General features: G+C 42.4%; 1 protein-coding gene across 2 annotated transcripts in view; it reads right to left on the reverse strand.

Moving 5' to 3' along the window:
• The window catches only part of LOC131672224 (probable proline--tRNA ligase, mitochondrial), a 110,845-nt gene extending 94,666 nt beyond the window's left edge, over positions 1-16,179 (reverse strand). The window contains exons 1-4 of one of the 2 annotated variants that reach the window (XM_058949351.1): positions 16,092-16,162; positions 15,982-16,021; positions 15,789-15,907; positions 15,436-15,687 (exon numbers count right to left, since the gene is read on the reverse strand). In XM_058949351.1, coding sequence (XP_058805334.1) covers positions 15,436-15,687; positions 15,789-15,887 — 351 coding nt within the window. In that variant the 5' untranslated portion in view covers positions 15,888-15,907; positions 15,982-16,021; positions 16,092-16,162. Of the gene's footprint in view, positions 1-15,435; positions 15,688-15,788; positions 15,908-15,981; positions 16,022-16,091 lie in introns of both variants that reach the window. The other variant, XM_058949426.1, reaches the window with a different exon arrangement.
• Between the last annotated feature and the right edge of the window lie 325 nt (positions 16,180-16,504).

The raw sequence follows: 16,504 nt of genomic DNA on the forward strand, positions 1-16,504 counted from the left end.
TACGAGGCAATGCGAAACGAGTGGTTCTCCTACGCGGACTTCGAGGCAGACGCCAGAGCATGGTTTAGGACCAGTAGGCAACAACAGCAGCGTCTAACCAAAGAGGTTCAAGGCCGATATCAGGGCCCAGACGAACCCGCGAACGTCTACATCGCGAACATGATGGGCCTAATGAGTCGGCTGAACCCCAAAATGACGCACGAGAACCAGCTGGACCTGCTACATGCCAACCTCCTACCGGAAATCCAGAGCCAAATACGGAGATCAGAAGTGAACTCCGTAAGGACCCTGAACGACCTGGCCACGACGGCCTAGAATAACTTGCATCAGCGAAGGATGGAGCGGACGGTACCAGACCCTCAGTCGACTGTATATCCTGAGTTGGCGTACCACCCCCGCACCGACGCGAGCAAGGGTCGTAAGGGGAAGGTGGCATCTATGTCCAGTGACAAACCGGAAGTCAATGATAGGTTGGACCGCATGGAGAAGGTACTCGAGAAGGTGACGCACCAGGTCGTCTACACGCCGACGCCCTCGGGGGCGACACCTAATCCGAGCCTGGAATCGGTCGATGGCGAGAAGAAGGTTCCACCCACCGACGTATTCGACCAAATGCTGTTGTCCCTTAAGGAAATATCGGCGGATATAAAGGGTAACCGCGCCGACAAAAGTCTGACTTCCGAGGACCGAGCCAGGAGGCCGGAGACTCCCCGCAGACGAGGAAGAGAGTTCTCAGGGCCGATCAAATGTGCCGAGTGTGGCCTACTGGGGTACTACAAGAAGTTCTGTCCCCAATGCAATAAGGGAAACGAGCAAAGGAGTGGATAGGTGGGGTTGACCCCACTCCTTCATCCCGTAACCCAAACCCCGTTGAAGAGATCTCGCGGCCTTCGTCAACACAGCCCGCGCCATTAGTAGCGAGCGTGTTGAACGACGAGAGCGAGAACTCCCTTAGTGACGCCAAAGATGAACGTGGCGGTAGAGTGCACGCGGAGAATGAGGGTAATGACGTTAATAAAGCCAGAGACCCTAGACCAGCCGAGGCGGTGACGTATGGATCGCACACGCCCTCGGGGGCACGGGCGAAGGCGGATATATCGTCGAAGAGTAACCCCATGGAAACTCCGATCGTCCGAACCAAGGGGGCTCGGACGACAAGTGACGTCACTCGACCACGCGACAGCACAATGGCTAGCGCTATGATGTATAAGGAGCAAAGCTGTGGAGCCGTCGAAACTGTTTCCCGATATTCCCCGGAACAGGAAACGCGTTGGTGGCTACCGGTGAAAATAGGGGACTTCCAAATACGGGCCCTCTACGATCCGGGAGCTTCCACCACAGCCATGGGTAGTAATGCTCTACAAATAGCGTCTGTGCTGGGCGTCAGATTGGACACCACCCACGCGGGTACAGCGGGACTACCAGACGGCCGTAAGTTAACGATCGTTGGTCATGCCCTGTTGCCATTCACCGTGGGAGGATTGACGATGCCGACGAGAGTAGCCATCCTCCCTACCCTCGTCGAAGAATGTATTTTAGGAGTGAACTTCATCAGGTTGTTCAGAGCGGTACTTGACCCCGACGATAACACGTTGCTCTTCAAGGGATCACAAACCAAAATGGAGCTAGAAGTAGCTAGCTTGGAGGCTGGTCCGAGATTAGCTACAATCGGACTAGCCGAGGTAACGGCAACCCAACAGGCGATACTGCAGAAGACCATCGATGAGGCCCTATCGCAAGCCCCTGCGGGCTTGGGATGTGCGGCAGGCATTGAGCACGAGATTCGGGTCGGCGATATGAAGCCAATCAAACAGCGTTACTACCCGGTATCGCACAAGGTCGAGCAGGAGATGCATAGACTGGTAAGGGAAATGTTAACCCAAGGGGTAATCGAACCAGCGGACAGTGGCTGGTCGAGCCCAGTGGTTATGATACGCAAGAAGAACGGTTCGTACAGATTTTGTATTGACTTCAGAAAGGTCAACAAAGTCACGGAGCCAAATGCGTATCCCTTACCGTTAATGCAAGATATATTAAGGCGTTTGCGAAACGCACGCTATATATCGACGCTCGATCTCAGCAGTGCGTATCACCAGATTCCACTCAAGACCGAATCTCGGCCAATTACGGCCTTTACCGTACCCGGACTGGGACATTACCAGTTCGTACGAATGCCGTTCGGCCTCTCGTACGCCGGCGCCACCTTCCAACGGTTAATCGATAGCGTGATCGGTCCCGAACTAGGCGAATTCGCTTTCGCCTATTTGGACGATATCATAGTGGTATCGTCCAATTTCGAGGATCACCTACGACATTTAAAAACCGTATTGGACAGGTTGTGCAAAGCTGGCCTCTCGATTAATCGAGAGAAGAGTATCTTCTGCAAGTCTGAAGCCAAGTACCTGGGCCTGCTGATCAACCGTGAGGGAATCAGGCCAGACCCTGAAAAGGTGCGCTCTATCGTGGAGTACCCACGACCAGGAAACGTGCGACAGCTGCGCACCTTCCTGGGGGTTGCTTCATGGTACCGCAAATTCTTAAGGGGGGGGGGGCAGGTGAATTTTCAGCCTACCTTTAAAAAAATCGCAGGAGGCTGATAATTATATTTATAATGTAGTTTTTCCCGCTGAATCGAATGGCGTTATCAGAAATTAAAAAAAAAAATTTTTTTATGCTTATTTTGGTCGTTTTCAACAAAAAAAAAATTTTTTTTTGGATTTTTATTTTTTTTTGTGGAAGGAATCAATATTTTTTAAAACCCATGCGCTATCTTCTTTAAAATAATAAAAACTATATACAAAAAAATTTTGAGCTCAAAATCTCAAAAATTGAGGGAGGAGTAGCATTTTATCGAAAACCACTTTTTTTTCTTTTTTTTTTTTTTTCAAACAGCACTAGCTTTTATGTATAATAAATATGAAGATGTGTAATCGATTAGTGTATTCAGTGCGAACTTGAGATACAGTCAGACGTGAACCTAGTAGTTATCACTGTCAATCATGCCTCGACGTAAAAATCGGTCGGTGTATTATAGTGAATTGGCAACAAAAAAATGGAAAAAAGCTTCGTGTCAGAAAAGCTTACGTTCACAAATGAAAGCGGATGCCATAGCGAATATTAGTGAAAGAAATAAAAACAATGAAGCAGAAGAAATAAATGCAGTGTCTGAAGAATTTTATGAAGATATAACTGAAACTACAGCTGAAGAAACGATGGATGAGTGCGACCAAGAAAAAGTTAGTGAATTGCCGTACATCTTGCTCGATTTTTCACAAATATCGTCATTATTGTCAAAAACGAAGTGTGTCGATTGCGATCATAGTACATTGCGTTTCGAGTTAGATTCACAGTCTTGGGGATTCTCAAGGAAAATTGTTTTGAAATGGTCATACTGTGAGTTGCTTGGATTAGAGACAGATAAGACAAGTATATATACGTCAAAAAGAGTTTGCACCAAAAGTAGTAGCAGGCCTCCTTTCGATGTGAATGTAAGGCTGAGCTTAGCATTTTTGTATGAAGGTAGAGGCTATTCAAGCATACAAAATTTTGCTATGATTATGAACATGCAATCTTTTTCCTATGCTTCTTTCAAAGATCATATGGAACGAATCGAAACTGCTGTTGATGAGTTGACTGAAGTGATTTTGAACGAATGTCGAACTGTTGTCAAAGATACATACACAAGTTCATGTGTGGTTGAAGATCAACAAGTCGATAGTGACAGTGACGAAAACAGTAACTCTGACGACGACGAAGAAATGAATTGTGACAGTGACAATAGTTCTTATTTGATTTCTAATGACGAATTAGAAAGTGCAGCAAAAATTCGAACGGAGCAAGGGCTTGAAAAGAAACTGAATTTAGGTGTCAGTTATGACGGTTCGTGGCCTACCAAAGGTTTTAGATCGCAAGTTGGTTTTGCCAGTGTAATTGATTTGGTTACTGGATTCATCATCGATTTTGATATTGCAACGAAGTTTTGCCAAGAATGTTCGTGCACAGCAGCTCTATTGGGTGAAGATTCGCCGGAATTCGAGTTTTGGTCGCAAGGTCATGTCGGCCAATGTCGTAAAAATCATTCAGGATCGTCAGGAGCAATGGAAGCTACAATTGCTGAAAACTTATGGAAACGGTCCGAAAATTATGGATTTTGCTATACGAAAATGCTTTCAGATGGGGATTCAAAAGCATTCACTCATGTCGCATCATTGAATCTTGGAGAAGATTATAAAGTAGAAAAAGAAGAATGTGTCAATCATGTATCCAAAAGGTATATTCGTAATAGTATCTTCGAAATTCGCGTCATACAATTTGATCACATTTATTTATTATCAATAACTATCCAGAGTCTATGCTGGTATAAAAAAAATTATAAAAGAAGAAAGGAGCAAAAAGTCACTTTGGGAGGCAAAGGTCATGGTCAACTCAAAGACACGACAATAAAAAAACTAACAGAATATTATAAAAAAGCAGTCTATCGTAATAAAGGGAATATACAGGTATGTATGAAAACATTTGTACATAGTCCATATTCCTTACTATTTCATAATTTTATATCTAAAATATCATTTCACCCTTTATTTACAGAATATGAAAGTAGCAATATATGCATCCATTTACCATTGTGCGTCTACTGATAACAAGCCTTAACATTTATATTGCCCAGTAGGGGAGTCATCTTGGTGTTTTTACCAAAGAGCATTAGGGAAAGGAATCGAGCCTGAAGCTCACGAATCTAATGTAAAAACACCTATAAATGAATTTTGTTTGCAAAAAATTCTTCCTCTGTATGCTAGATTGACTGACGATTCTTTACTACTACGATGTGCGCGTTGTCAAACACAAAATGCGAATGAAAGTCTACACAGCATTATTTGGAACAGGTGCCCTAAAGGAACATATGTTTCTGATAAAAGAGTTAGAATGGCAGCAGCAATTAGTGTTTGCGAATACAACAGTGGATGTAAGAGATTTTTGTCAGAAGTTTTGAAGAGATTAGGAATAGTAGAAGGTAATACAACTGGGCACTTGTCAACTAAAAAAGATACGAAAGCAGTGCAGCGATTCGAGGAAAGAAATTCAGCCAAGTATAAAGAAGTACGACGAAAAATTGAATTTGCAAAACAAAAAAGAGACGAAGATATACTCAATCGTGACGGTGAAAGCTATGGTGCCGGTATGTTTTGATGGATGCCTATTGTATGCGCATAAAGTATGTGAACTGCAATAAATGTAAATAGAATTCTGAAACTGACTAAGATATTTTGATTTTCCCTTTGTAGTATAGAAAATACAGTCAATAATACACAGAAATAGATATAAAAATCGATTACACATCTTCATCTTTATTATACAAAATCGCTAGTGATGATTAAAAAAAAAAAAAAAAAAAGTGGCTTTCGAAAAAATGCTACTCCTCCCTCAATTTTTGAGATTTTGAGCTCAAAATTTTTTTGTATATAGTTTTTATTATTTTAAAGAAGATAGCGCATGGGTTTTAAAACATATTGATTCCTTCCACAAAAAAAAAATAAAAACCCAAAAAAAAATTTTTTTTTGTTGAAAAACGGCCAAAATAAGCATAAAAAATTTTTTTTTTTAATTTCTGATAACGCCATTCGATTCAGCGGGAAAAACTACGTTATAAATATAATTATCAGCCTCCTGCGATTTTTTTAAAGGTAGGCTGAAAATTCACCTGCCCCCCCCCCCCCCCCCCCCCTTAACCGACTTCGCCACGCACGCTCAACCGTTAACGAGGTTAACAGGAAAAAGGAGCGAATATGTGTGGGGAGAGGAACAAGAACAAGCCTTTGCCAAACTTAAGGCACTCATGCTGTCCGCACCATGCCTGGGATTACCGGAACCCGATGGACAGTACGTGCTGGAGACAGATGCTAGCGCTACGGGAATCGGTGCCGTCCTGATACAAAATGTAGGAGACGGAGACCGAATCATAGAGTACGCTAGCAGAGTCCTTAATCCGGCTGAGCAAAACTACTCAGCTACGGAGCGCGAGTGCTTGGCGGTCGTGTGGGCCATCCAAAAATTCCGCCCATACATAGAGGCATACCCGTTCAAGGTGGTAACTGACCACAATAGCCTGAAATGGCTATACAACCTGAAGAACCCAATTGGACGTCTCGCCCGATGGGCCTTACAACTTCAAGGCCATACTTTCGAGATCGAATACCGAAAGGGGGCAGACAATGTGTTGCCCGACGTTTTATCACGCGCTTTTGAGCCCACGAAGGCAGAGGTTGGCGCAATGGACCAGCCGAAGTCAAGGGACAGCGCCTGGTACACGGATCAATTCCGGCGCGTCGAGAGCCACCCAGAGAGATACCCGAATTGGAAGGTTGTCGGCCGGGTGATGTATCACCGAAAGCCGAACTACGACCACCAAGAAGAAGACGGATACGGCGACGAATGGAAACTCGTCGTGCCTCCGGAGGAACGCAAAGCGGTGTTGTTCGAGAATCATGACATAGAGACGGCAGGACACTTGGGACGCGAGAAGACCCTCGCCCGCGTCGCCCAATCCTATTACTGGCCGGGAATGTACACGGATGTTAAGGGATACGTCCAAAAGTGCCAGGTCTGCCAACAGTGCAAGGTCGAGCAGCGACCGCCGCGCGGGCTCATGCAGGACCGAACGTGGTCTATGCCATGGCAAGTGGTCGCGGGCGACATCGCCGGACCCTTTCCGAAGAGCCCTCGAGGGCACGAATACGTCCTAGTATTCATCGACGTATTCACACGATGGGTCGAATGTATAGCCATACGTAGTGCTAACGGCAAGACGACAGTGAAGGAACTCCGGGAACGGGTAATCCTACGTTTCGGTACGCCAAAGATCTTCTTGTCCGACAATGGCACCGAGTTCCGTAACCAGTTGGTAGACGGGTACCTAAGAGATCAGGAGGTAAAACGGACCTTCACCCCAACCTATACCCCGCAGGCTAACCTTACGGAAAGGGTTAACCGTACCTTGAAAACGATGATAACATCGTATCTGCAAGGGAACCACAGGGAATGGGACCGAGCGCTACCCGAACTCATGTTCGCATTGAACACGGCCGTCCATAGTTCCACCGGGGTCAGCCCTGCCATGCTCAACTACGGCAGACAACCGGGAGCCCCGAATACTCTCCGGAAACGGATGGACGAGCTCGCCGCACAAGAGGAAAGTTTGCTTCGAATCGGGCAATGGAACGAGCACATGCAGAATAGCCGTTCCGCCGTCCAGCAAGCTCACGAGAGCGCCTCGGATGAGTTCCTGAGGCAATCAAAGTATTACAACGCCAAGCACAGGGACCACAGAATTAAAGAAGGGGATTGGGTGTGGAAAAGGAATCGCGTACTGTCCTGCGTGGCGCAGGGCATTTCGGCGAAACTAGCACCCAATTTCATAGGCCCTTTATCGTCACGAAGGTACTCGGCGCCAACTCATATCGCCTCGCCAACCAACAGGAGGAGGTCACGGAGCTAATACACGCTAAGAACCTCAAACCCTATTATGGGCGAGATGACGATATACCGGAAGATGGAACCCGACCACGAGATGACGACGAGACCTCTACCACCGAGGGAACCAAGGCGATAAGCGTCACGCCCAATGCGAGTGATACAATAATACACGGAAACGGGAGCGCCGACACTGCGGACAGTACACTCCGAAATGACGACGCGACAACTCCGAGGTCACCTCGCCGTACTCGTCGTGGTCCCCCCAGCCGGGTCCCACTAAAAATCACACACACTACACAACACCGACAGATTACTCGAGCCCCTTCTCCCATCATTGGGAAGAGGAAGAGGGGCAGACCACCGAAAACGATGAATGCATGAACGATGAAAACTGTGAATGCATGAGACACGGCGAACGAAGGACCTGGGACACCGACGCCAAGGACCCCACCTTCGACTCCGGCGACGAAGGCCCTGGGCAGCCGAACAGACGCCCACCTTTGATATCCGAAACTATTCAGGATACTAACTTGCTGGATTATTACAGGATGCAGATCACGCTCAAACAATTCGAGCAAGCGGCAGCCGCCCTCATCGGCTTGGACTTAGGTCCCGCCGTTGAAGGGATGGTGCATGCCGCCCTGCACCTTATCGGTGCCAAGAAGGAGGAGGAGGAGCAGGCACGGGTGCGAGCTCACGAGAGCTCGTCATCCGTGCTCATCGAGGAGTTCCCAACGGAAGACCCTACCGTGATGCCGTCGACGACTCCCGGCATCGCACGCAGTGATGCCACACCGCTGCCCAGACCCCCAGCGGGATCAATCCCGCTGAAGGCCCCAACATCATCCATCGGCACCCAAACGGAGGAGGGTGCCACCGACGCGACCTGGCGCCCCAGGTTCACTAGCCAGACACCCTTATCTGTCGAACGGACCTGGGAGGAAATAGTTGAGGGGTTGAGGGAAGTCGAGCAAGGCTGGGCGACCCTCAACGACGCGTACACGGCCGCGGGGCACCACCCAGACGATCTGGACCACTGGGATAAGGTGGTGTCCCGCCGTCGCCAGTTCGCGACGGCAATTAGGGAGGTGCAGCAGCGTCACCGCCAGGCCCTCGAGGGCCCGGCGAGTGGCAATTCCACGAACCTCCCCCAGCCTCCGATCATCGGAGCCAGAACAGCGGCTCCGGAGGTCAGGTCGGAGGTCGCACCGCGCCAGCGCCCGCAAACGTGCGGGGTAAACCTGGTGGTGAATGTGGACGGCAGCCAGGGTGGTCATGCAACGGGGCCCACCCAAGTGAGGACCCCACGGTTGTAAGGCCGTTGTGGTCCGCCCCGAACCGTAGGGACGGGTTGCCACTGACCCCCCGGGAACGAGGCCTACCACGGGGCACCTTATCCCGCGCACAGTGGGAAGGGTGCCACGTGTACCATTACCCCGGAGTGACCCGCACGGACCGCTGCCCCCGCGTGCGACGGCACGCCGACCTGGTCCAAGAGAGGCTGGGGTGGGAGGCGCGCGGCCGCCCTCCATTGGATGACCAGGGCGAAGAACTACCCGGGAGACCAGCCAGGTGATCTTCCCCTGCCCCCGTGGGCAGGGCCACCGTTATACCACCCGGCGAATAAAAGTTGACTTAGACACCACATGGACTATAATCCTTTATTACCCTTTCTCTTCTCCTCCTCGGAAGGGGCAGCGCTAATGGAATTATCGTCGAGGACCCCGTAGGTCCAGACTGGAAGGGAGCTGTGACGGTAAACGTCAAATTAGCGCTGATATTCTAACTTCATTGCTGCCTGTGAGGGCAGCACCTGCCGGGGGGACGAAATACGTAACGAAGGAATTCGGCGCGCGAGCAGAGGGAACGCGCGCGATTGAAACCGAGCTTGTGAAGCTTTGACCACCGACACGCTCGTCCGCTTTTGTTTGTTTTGCCACTACCGATCCACTGCAGCTAACACCGAAAAATCGAGAGAACGCCCGTTCCAGTAGTAGCCAGAGCGATCGCTATCGTCAAAGTGCCCTACAGCAGCCAAAGGGAGAGATCCGCGCCGACAGAGAAGCGTCGCCCTAGACGAAATTAAGACAGTGTGTGTCAGGTTTCGCCATCGAGGGCGAAACCGTGTGTGCGCGCATTCGCGACCTGCGATAAACAGACAAAAACAATTCCGCGCAGTATGTAACTGTCGTTTTCTCCGTACGCCTGCAATAATAAGGTAAGCTGGCCAGCTTAATCTCGCGATCGCGGTTGCATGGTTAACAAATAAATTATCGTTTCCGAAGCGTGCATGTAATAGCGCTGTCAACAAAGCGCAGCGAGCGTCCCGACACTGTGCGTTGTCGATGAGCGAGCGTCGATGTAAACAAACGCGCGGGCCGACCTTATGTAGTATTCGAATAATAATAAAAGATTCAGCTCGTGTTACTAACAAGTGTTTTTCGACTCGCTTACTCCTTATAGCTTCCACTCATTTTATTATAGGTTAATTGGAATTACTGGTTGACTGACGCCTGTCTTCACATGCTGTCCGGACTGCATTTTGAGCATAGATAATTACTTTCGCCCTTTGGTTTAATTGCGCGAATAAAATATAATTAAACGGTGATTTCCCCATTACAATACAATATATAAATATGTTATGTTATTGCTATGAAATAATTAAAAAATATTGAGTCAAGAGTAGTCTAAATGTTTCAGAATCGAAATAAAGTAATTTATTTAAATAAGTCATGTGATGTTTAGTATAATAAGTAATACTACGGAGCTATAATAAGTAAAATGTGTTCTTATGTTCATGCAAGAAAGTTTACAAACGTAGAAAAATGACTGTTTATTACAATAAGTAATACTACGTACGAAAAAAGTTTGTAATCATACAAAAGTGATTATTTATTATAAGTAATACTCTGGAGTTTTCTAAGTCCTATCTGTTAGTTCGTATAAAAATGTTTATAAGAAACTTGACTGACCATTGTATACGAATATTTTATATGTAAAAAAAGTATTTATTAATACGAGTCATAGGATTTTTAGTATAAAAAAATATAATATCATTTTTCCTGCGTCAAATATATTATGTAATACACATCATCAGTCAGTTTAATATCTAAGTAATATTGTTACTCCTATATCATAAAGTTTCATTGCATCCCTTTTGTAGCATACTTATGTATGTAATATCAACAATTTACTTATTTTTAAAGCATACTGTACAACGAATTTTGTAACTAAAAGAAATAAAATTTTCCACTTTTATAATATATATTTTCTGATATCTCCTCCTACCATTAATAATCTAATTATCTTTGTTTTTATTACATGTTTAAATTGTTGTAATAGCAAGAATTCTTCAACAATTTTTATTTCAAAAAAATTATTATATCTAGATTTCTTTAATTAATTAAAAAAATTGTTATCTTTAATTACTTAAAACATAGAAACATAAACTTATTTTTTAGTACCGCTATCATCGGTGCATTTTAACGTACACGGCCGATCCGGTGGGGGGGGGGGGCATTTGAAAGCTATTTTCAAGATCTTCTTTTAATAAACAATGTGATCATGGATCTAAATAATTGCATAATATTTTTGTCTATTTCATGCTCAATCAATCAGCAGTGAGAGTCGATCAGTGCGAAAAAAAAAAGAGTGAGCTGAGACTGCTGGGAGTGGGGAAAGAGTGAGAGCGGAAGAGAGGTCATACAGTCACTGCCATTGATACTATCGGTGCTGTATAATATCTAATCGCCATCTACTATTCGCTGGAATTTATTCAATACTTTTAACCATCGATGGGTGTCAAAAATTGTTCGTTCACGAGACGAAAAGCGTGTTCTTAGTGTCAAGTGTGTTTTAATGACGTAAAAGACGAAAGACGTGTACGTACATATAATAAATAATATTATAAATAATACAAGTGAGAGAACAGGCAATAAAGTGGATGCGAGAGTCCTTTAGCTGTTATTCAAGAGCACGAGGATATGTAAATGCTCGAAGAGTCAAATTTTACGTGATCCCGTTCACATTTTTAAAGATTAGGTATGTACATGTTTTTCCATTATCTTATCCAAAATTTAGAGTAATATCTAATTGTAATTATTAGGTTATTGTACATAATATAACCTAAGTGAACACGTGTTAATTGGATTGAATAACTGTAAATCATTTACCAAGCGGCCGACGTGTTTCCTATGTTCCGAGGCGCGTGCAACGGAGAGAGCGCACGTCCCGGGAACGGGAGCGTGCGCGGTCTACCGGGCCGCGCTGGAGGAGTGCCGGAAGCAGACACGACAATGACAGGAATCCTACAAGGAAACCTGCGTAGGTGTGAGGCAGCCCAGCTGCTTATATCACAGACAGCGACGGAACGAAACGCAGACATACTGATACTGAGCGAGCAACTGTGGGACTTTCGAGAACAGGACGGCTGGTTCTCGAATACCCTCGGTACGTCGGCCATATGGGTCAGAGGCAAACCGGCTAGGAGAATACAGGTGTCTGGCAGGGGGGAAGATTACGCGTAGGTGAGGGTGGATGCCGTCACCTACGTCAGCGTATATCTGACCCCAAACTACACGATGGCAGTGTTCGAGGAAAAAGTCGGTAAGCTGGAAGACACCCTCACAAATCTCCCGGGTGACTTTGTCGTCGCGGGAGACATGAACGCGAGAGCGATCGAGTGGGGTATGACTACGACGGACAAACGAGGAAGGCTGCTTCTGGAGATGGCAGTAAGGCTTGATCTAGTAGTGGTCAACCAAGGGACGACAACGACCTATAGACGACCGGGCTTCGGATATTCAATACCCGATGTGACGATGACGTTAGACAGGACCTCGTCGCGGATAAGAGGATGGCGGGTGACCGAGGACTATACAGCCAGCGATCACCAACACATCGTCTTTGAGGTGACAGATCAATCGACGAACGTACGAAACGGACAAATTAGAGACAGGACTCCAACGTATTAGAACCTACGACGACAAGACAGAGAGCTGTTTGACAAACTGCTACAGGAGGCACCGTTACCCGCCGAGTCTGTCCCGGCAGAGCTTGGTCCGCGGGAGCGTGCCGAATGGATAACGGACAAGACAATGGAACTGATAACGGAACTGTGCGACGCCACAATGACTCGACGCAAGGGCCGAACGAACAAACGAGCAATGTACTGGTGGACGGACGAGATTGGCCTCCTCCGTAGGGAATGCATTGCCTGCCGCCGGAAGATGAATCGCGCGCGGAAAAAGAACAGACCAGGCGCGGACGAACTATCGACAGCGTACAAGACGGCACGTAAGAGACTGACTACTAAAATAAAGGACAGTAAAAACCGATGCGCCAAAGAGTTGTGTGAAGAAGTGAAGCGGGACCCCTGGGGACTTGGCTACAAGATTCTGACCAAGAAACTGGGGGCCCTAGGCCCTTCTGAACCAAAAGACAAAGACACCATGAAAGCAATAGTAGATGGACTTTTCCCAAGCCAACCAGAGACGGATAAAGTGACGAACGAACAAGAGACGACAGTATATTTAAAACGACCTGAATTTTTACGGAACATTCACTTAAAATGTACTCAAAAATCCAGCTTAGAAATCCATATAGATTCAATATGATCCAATGGATATCAAACTGGATCTTGTCAACAGGAAACCTAAAATAGCCGGTATATCCACATGAATTTTATATTTAGAATCCACCTGGATGGGCCACATAATCTATCTGAAAATACGTTCTAGATATCCACATGAAACCTATAAGAATCAATATGAATCCATATGGAAATACACCTGGATATCCATCTAGATTTTATCAACTAGGTGTCAATATTGAGGTTGAAGGATTAAGATAAGCGGGCTTGAAATTTACGAAATTAACATTCTAACTCTGTTGGACCACACATCAACCTAAAATTTGAATTTAAATTTAGTAAGATTGTGATTTGTAGGCTTAGAGTTTGTAGGTTCGGATTATGTGCGTTTGAGTTGATATGTATAAAAGGTTTCTTAGTATAAAGTTTTCTAACTATAATGAACTGTTTGATGTCTAAAAAATCGTTAATAGATTTTCATATAAAAAACCTGTTAAACTTAATAAGTTCAATATATGGGATATTTTAATAAAAAAGAAATATTTGAGCAAACTCAACAAAATTTGAAAGAATAAGAATTATACCTATGAGATATCGTGTATCAATTTATCGAAAAAAAGAAAAAAACATTACTACTTCAAATGCCACAAAAAATCGTGTTTTATGTATATTTATGTTATAATTATTTCAAAACCTGATGTTACAGAAGCAATTATACAGTTATATATAAAATAATATTGTTGATGATAAACAAATTTATGGATATTATTATTAATAGATATGATTACATGTCACAACTCTATGTCATTTTTATTAAATTTTTCTGCTTCTAATATTATAAAGTGTGTCCAAAAGATTTGCTTGAGCTTAGACTACTCTAAATTGTCATAGTTACAAGTCTTAACAAATTCTATTATTGTTTATTTTAACAGGAATCGTGCTTTAGATAAAGGCAAACCTGCATAATACGCTCAACATAAAACAAGATAGTTAATGATGATAAAAAGTAATTTTCTCTGTTTTTCTGCAACATTAGGGATCCAGTTATCACACACTTAACAACTTTATAATTTCAAAGTTCCTCCAATGTTGCCTTAGCATATTATGAACTTATGGTTGCAACATTTCAGTTATATTAATTTTGCAGACATTATTCATTATCCCAGAGTTGCTAGAATATTAGAGGGATTTCCAAGTAGTATTTTAAAAGTTGCAAGTTTACCATGATGAAAAGTTCCAGTAGTAACTGTTCTTGTCAGGGTTGAGATTAAATGAAGAGCTGTAAATATATCTATGAAAATTCAGACTTCATTTAGGATGACAAGAGAATTAGATCAGTTTTGAAATTATAACTGGAAAACATATTATCAACTTATGATTTTTCTTGAATTTTTACGGCAATGTTCTTACTCGTGCTCTTACAATTGCTCCTAAAAAGACATATTTTAAGAAGTTTGATGAAAAGTTCACCAATTGAATAGGAAATTATTTTATTTTTGATAACATACATATTTTATTAATGAATATTCTGAGTATTACAAAACCTCTCCAAAATTAATCAAAGATCACAATATTAGAATCAAAAGATATAGCTTTGTAATTTAACAATAGATTATATTATTCTGAAATGTCTTTCAATTTTCAAACTAAAAACATATAGCACAATTTATATCCAGCAAAGATTGATATTTAACATTAAGTTTTCTTTATAAATTATTTAGTTTTCTAATTTCTCTATTAGAAATTCAATATATTATGATTGAAAAGTTAATAAATTTTTTATTTTATAATAACTTATAGTTTGTTAGATTTAGTGTTTAATTTTTATTAAATTTTTGGTAGAGTAACTTTTTCCGACCTTAATAATTTACCAAAATATAACAAATCAACTTAAAAATTAAAAAAATCATACTACAAACTCAATGAATTTCAAATTTATATATTTCTAATTTTCCAATATTAATCAACTCCATATTTATTCATTATTTATGTATTTTTTTGAATAAACTTACAAAAGTATAAAAAACTATTAGTATCACTTAATTTTATTATCTTAATATGAATTATTATTAAATATATTTTTCATTGAATAGTATTAGCAAGATCCCATGTGTACATACCACATGTATAAATATATACATGTGTGTAGTGTGTTGTCAGTGAGTAATTTTCTTATATTTACACATATACATGTCTACACACACATATATATGTACATATCCATATATATATGTGTGCATGTGCGTGTATATGAACATATAATTCAAATATTTTTAACATGAAAATACTTATTGTAGTATAAAAACAGAGTCCTAACATTAACAAGCTAATCAGTATTGAAACTGAAAAAAAATGGTATTTTGTTGTAAACTTACAGGACTTAATATATAATCTTTTCCATGCCTATCATGAACCAGAAACAGCTCAGGTTTTGCTTGTGATAATCTTTTTGTCTGAGTCCATAAAGATGCTGGTATTAAAACTGGTAACAACATTTTTTGTGCATTTATATTAATCATTTCTTCATCTATAAAATTAATCAATTTTTGCAAAGCCTTTAGTCCCAATGGTAAGAAAGCAAAAAATCCAGTACTTGTATTATTAATTAGACCAGCATTGATCATTAACTGCAAAAATTTGAACGTATATTCAGATTTTAAATAAAATCTTTCAATTTATTTAAATTTAATACTCTATATAATTAATAAAACTAATTTTGTTTTCTAACCTCATAGCTTTTTGATGATAGATTTGACTGAGGTAAATTATTATGAGGTATAGATATTGTTGGTTGAAAAATATGTGATACTTTATGAATACTCTTCATTCTGACATTCACTTCATTGCCTTCAATAATAATAATAATAAGAAAAATAATAATAGTAATAAATACAAAATGACAATTTAATTAATTTTTATACAAAACAAATAAAGTAGCTCTGAACGATAACTTCTTATAATCTATAAAAATAGTGTAATTGTATAACAAATAGTAAATATTTTATGTTCTCAAGGAAACTATTCATCCTACTTCTTTAATTATTTGTGGCTCTGGCGTCGACTCGTTGAACTACGAGTCTGAGTTCCATACGGCATACGACCATCAACTGACTTTCGCGACTGCACGCTTTAAACTGACAAACCGATGCGAAAACAGCCATTTATTCACATAAAAGACATAATTAAGCAAAAATAAATTCACAGAAAAATTGTACCTTCTGTAGTCTAAATTGTACCATCAGTACAATTCTAAAAATTTGATTCTAAAAGAAATAATAGGACAATTACAAAGCTCTACGCCTGCGCAAAGTGCATTTCCGGATGCCATCCTTGTAAGTTGTAACAATTAGTGGTAATTTGTAATTGTCCTATTATTTCTTTTAGAAACAAATTTATAGAATTGTACTGATGGTACAATTTAGACTACAGAAGGTACAATTTTTC

This window comes from Phymastichus coffea, unplaced genomic scaffold, assembly GCF_024137745.1.
Source record: "Phymastichus coffea isolate CEN01 unplaced genomic scaffold, Cenicafe_Pcof_1.1 PCOF00001, whole genome shotgun sequence".
NCBI classification, from domain to species: domain Eukaryota; kingdom Metazoa; phylum Arthropoda; class Insecta; order Hymenoptera; family Eulophidae; genus Phymastichus; species Phymastichus coffea.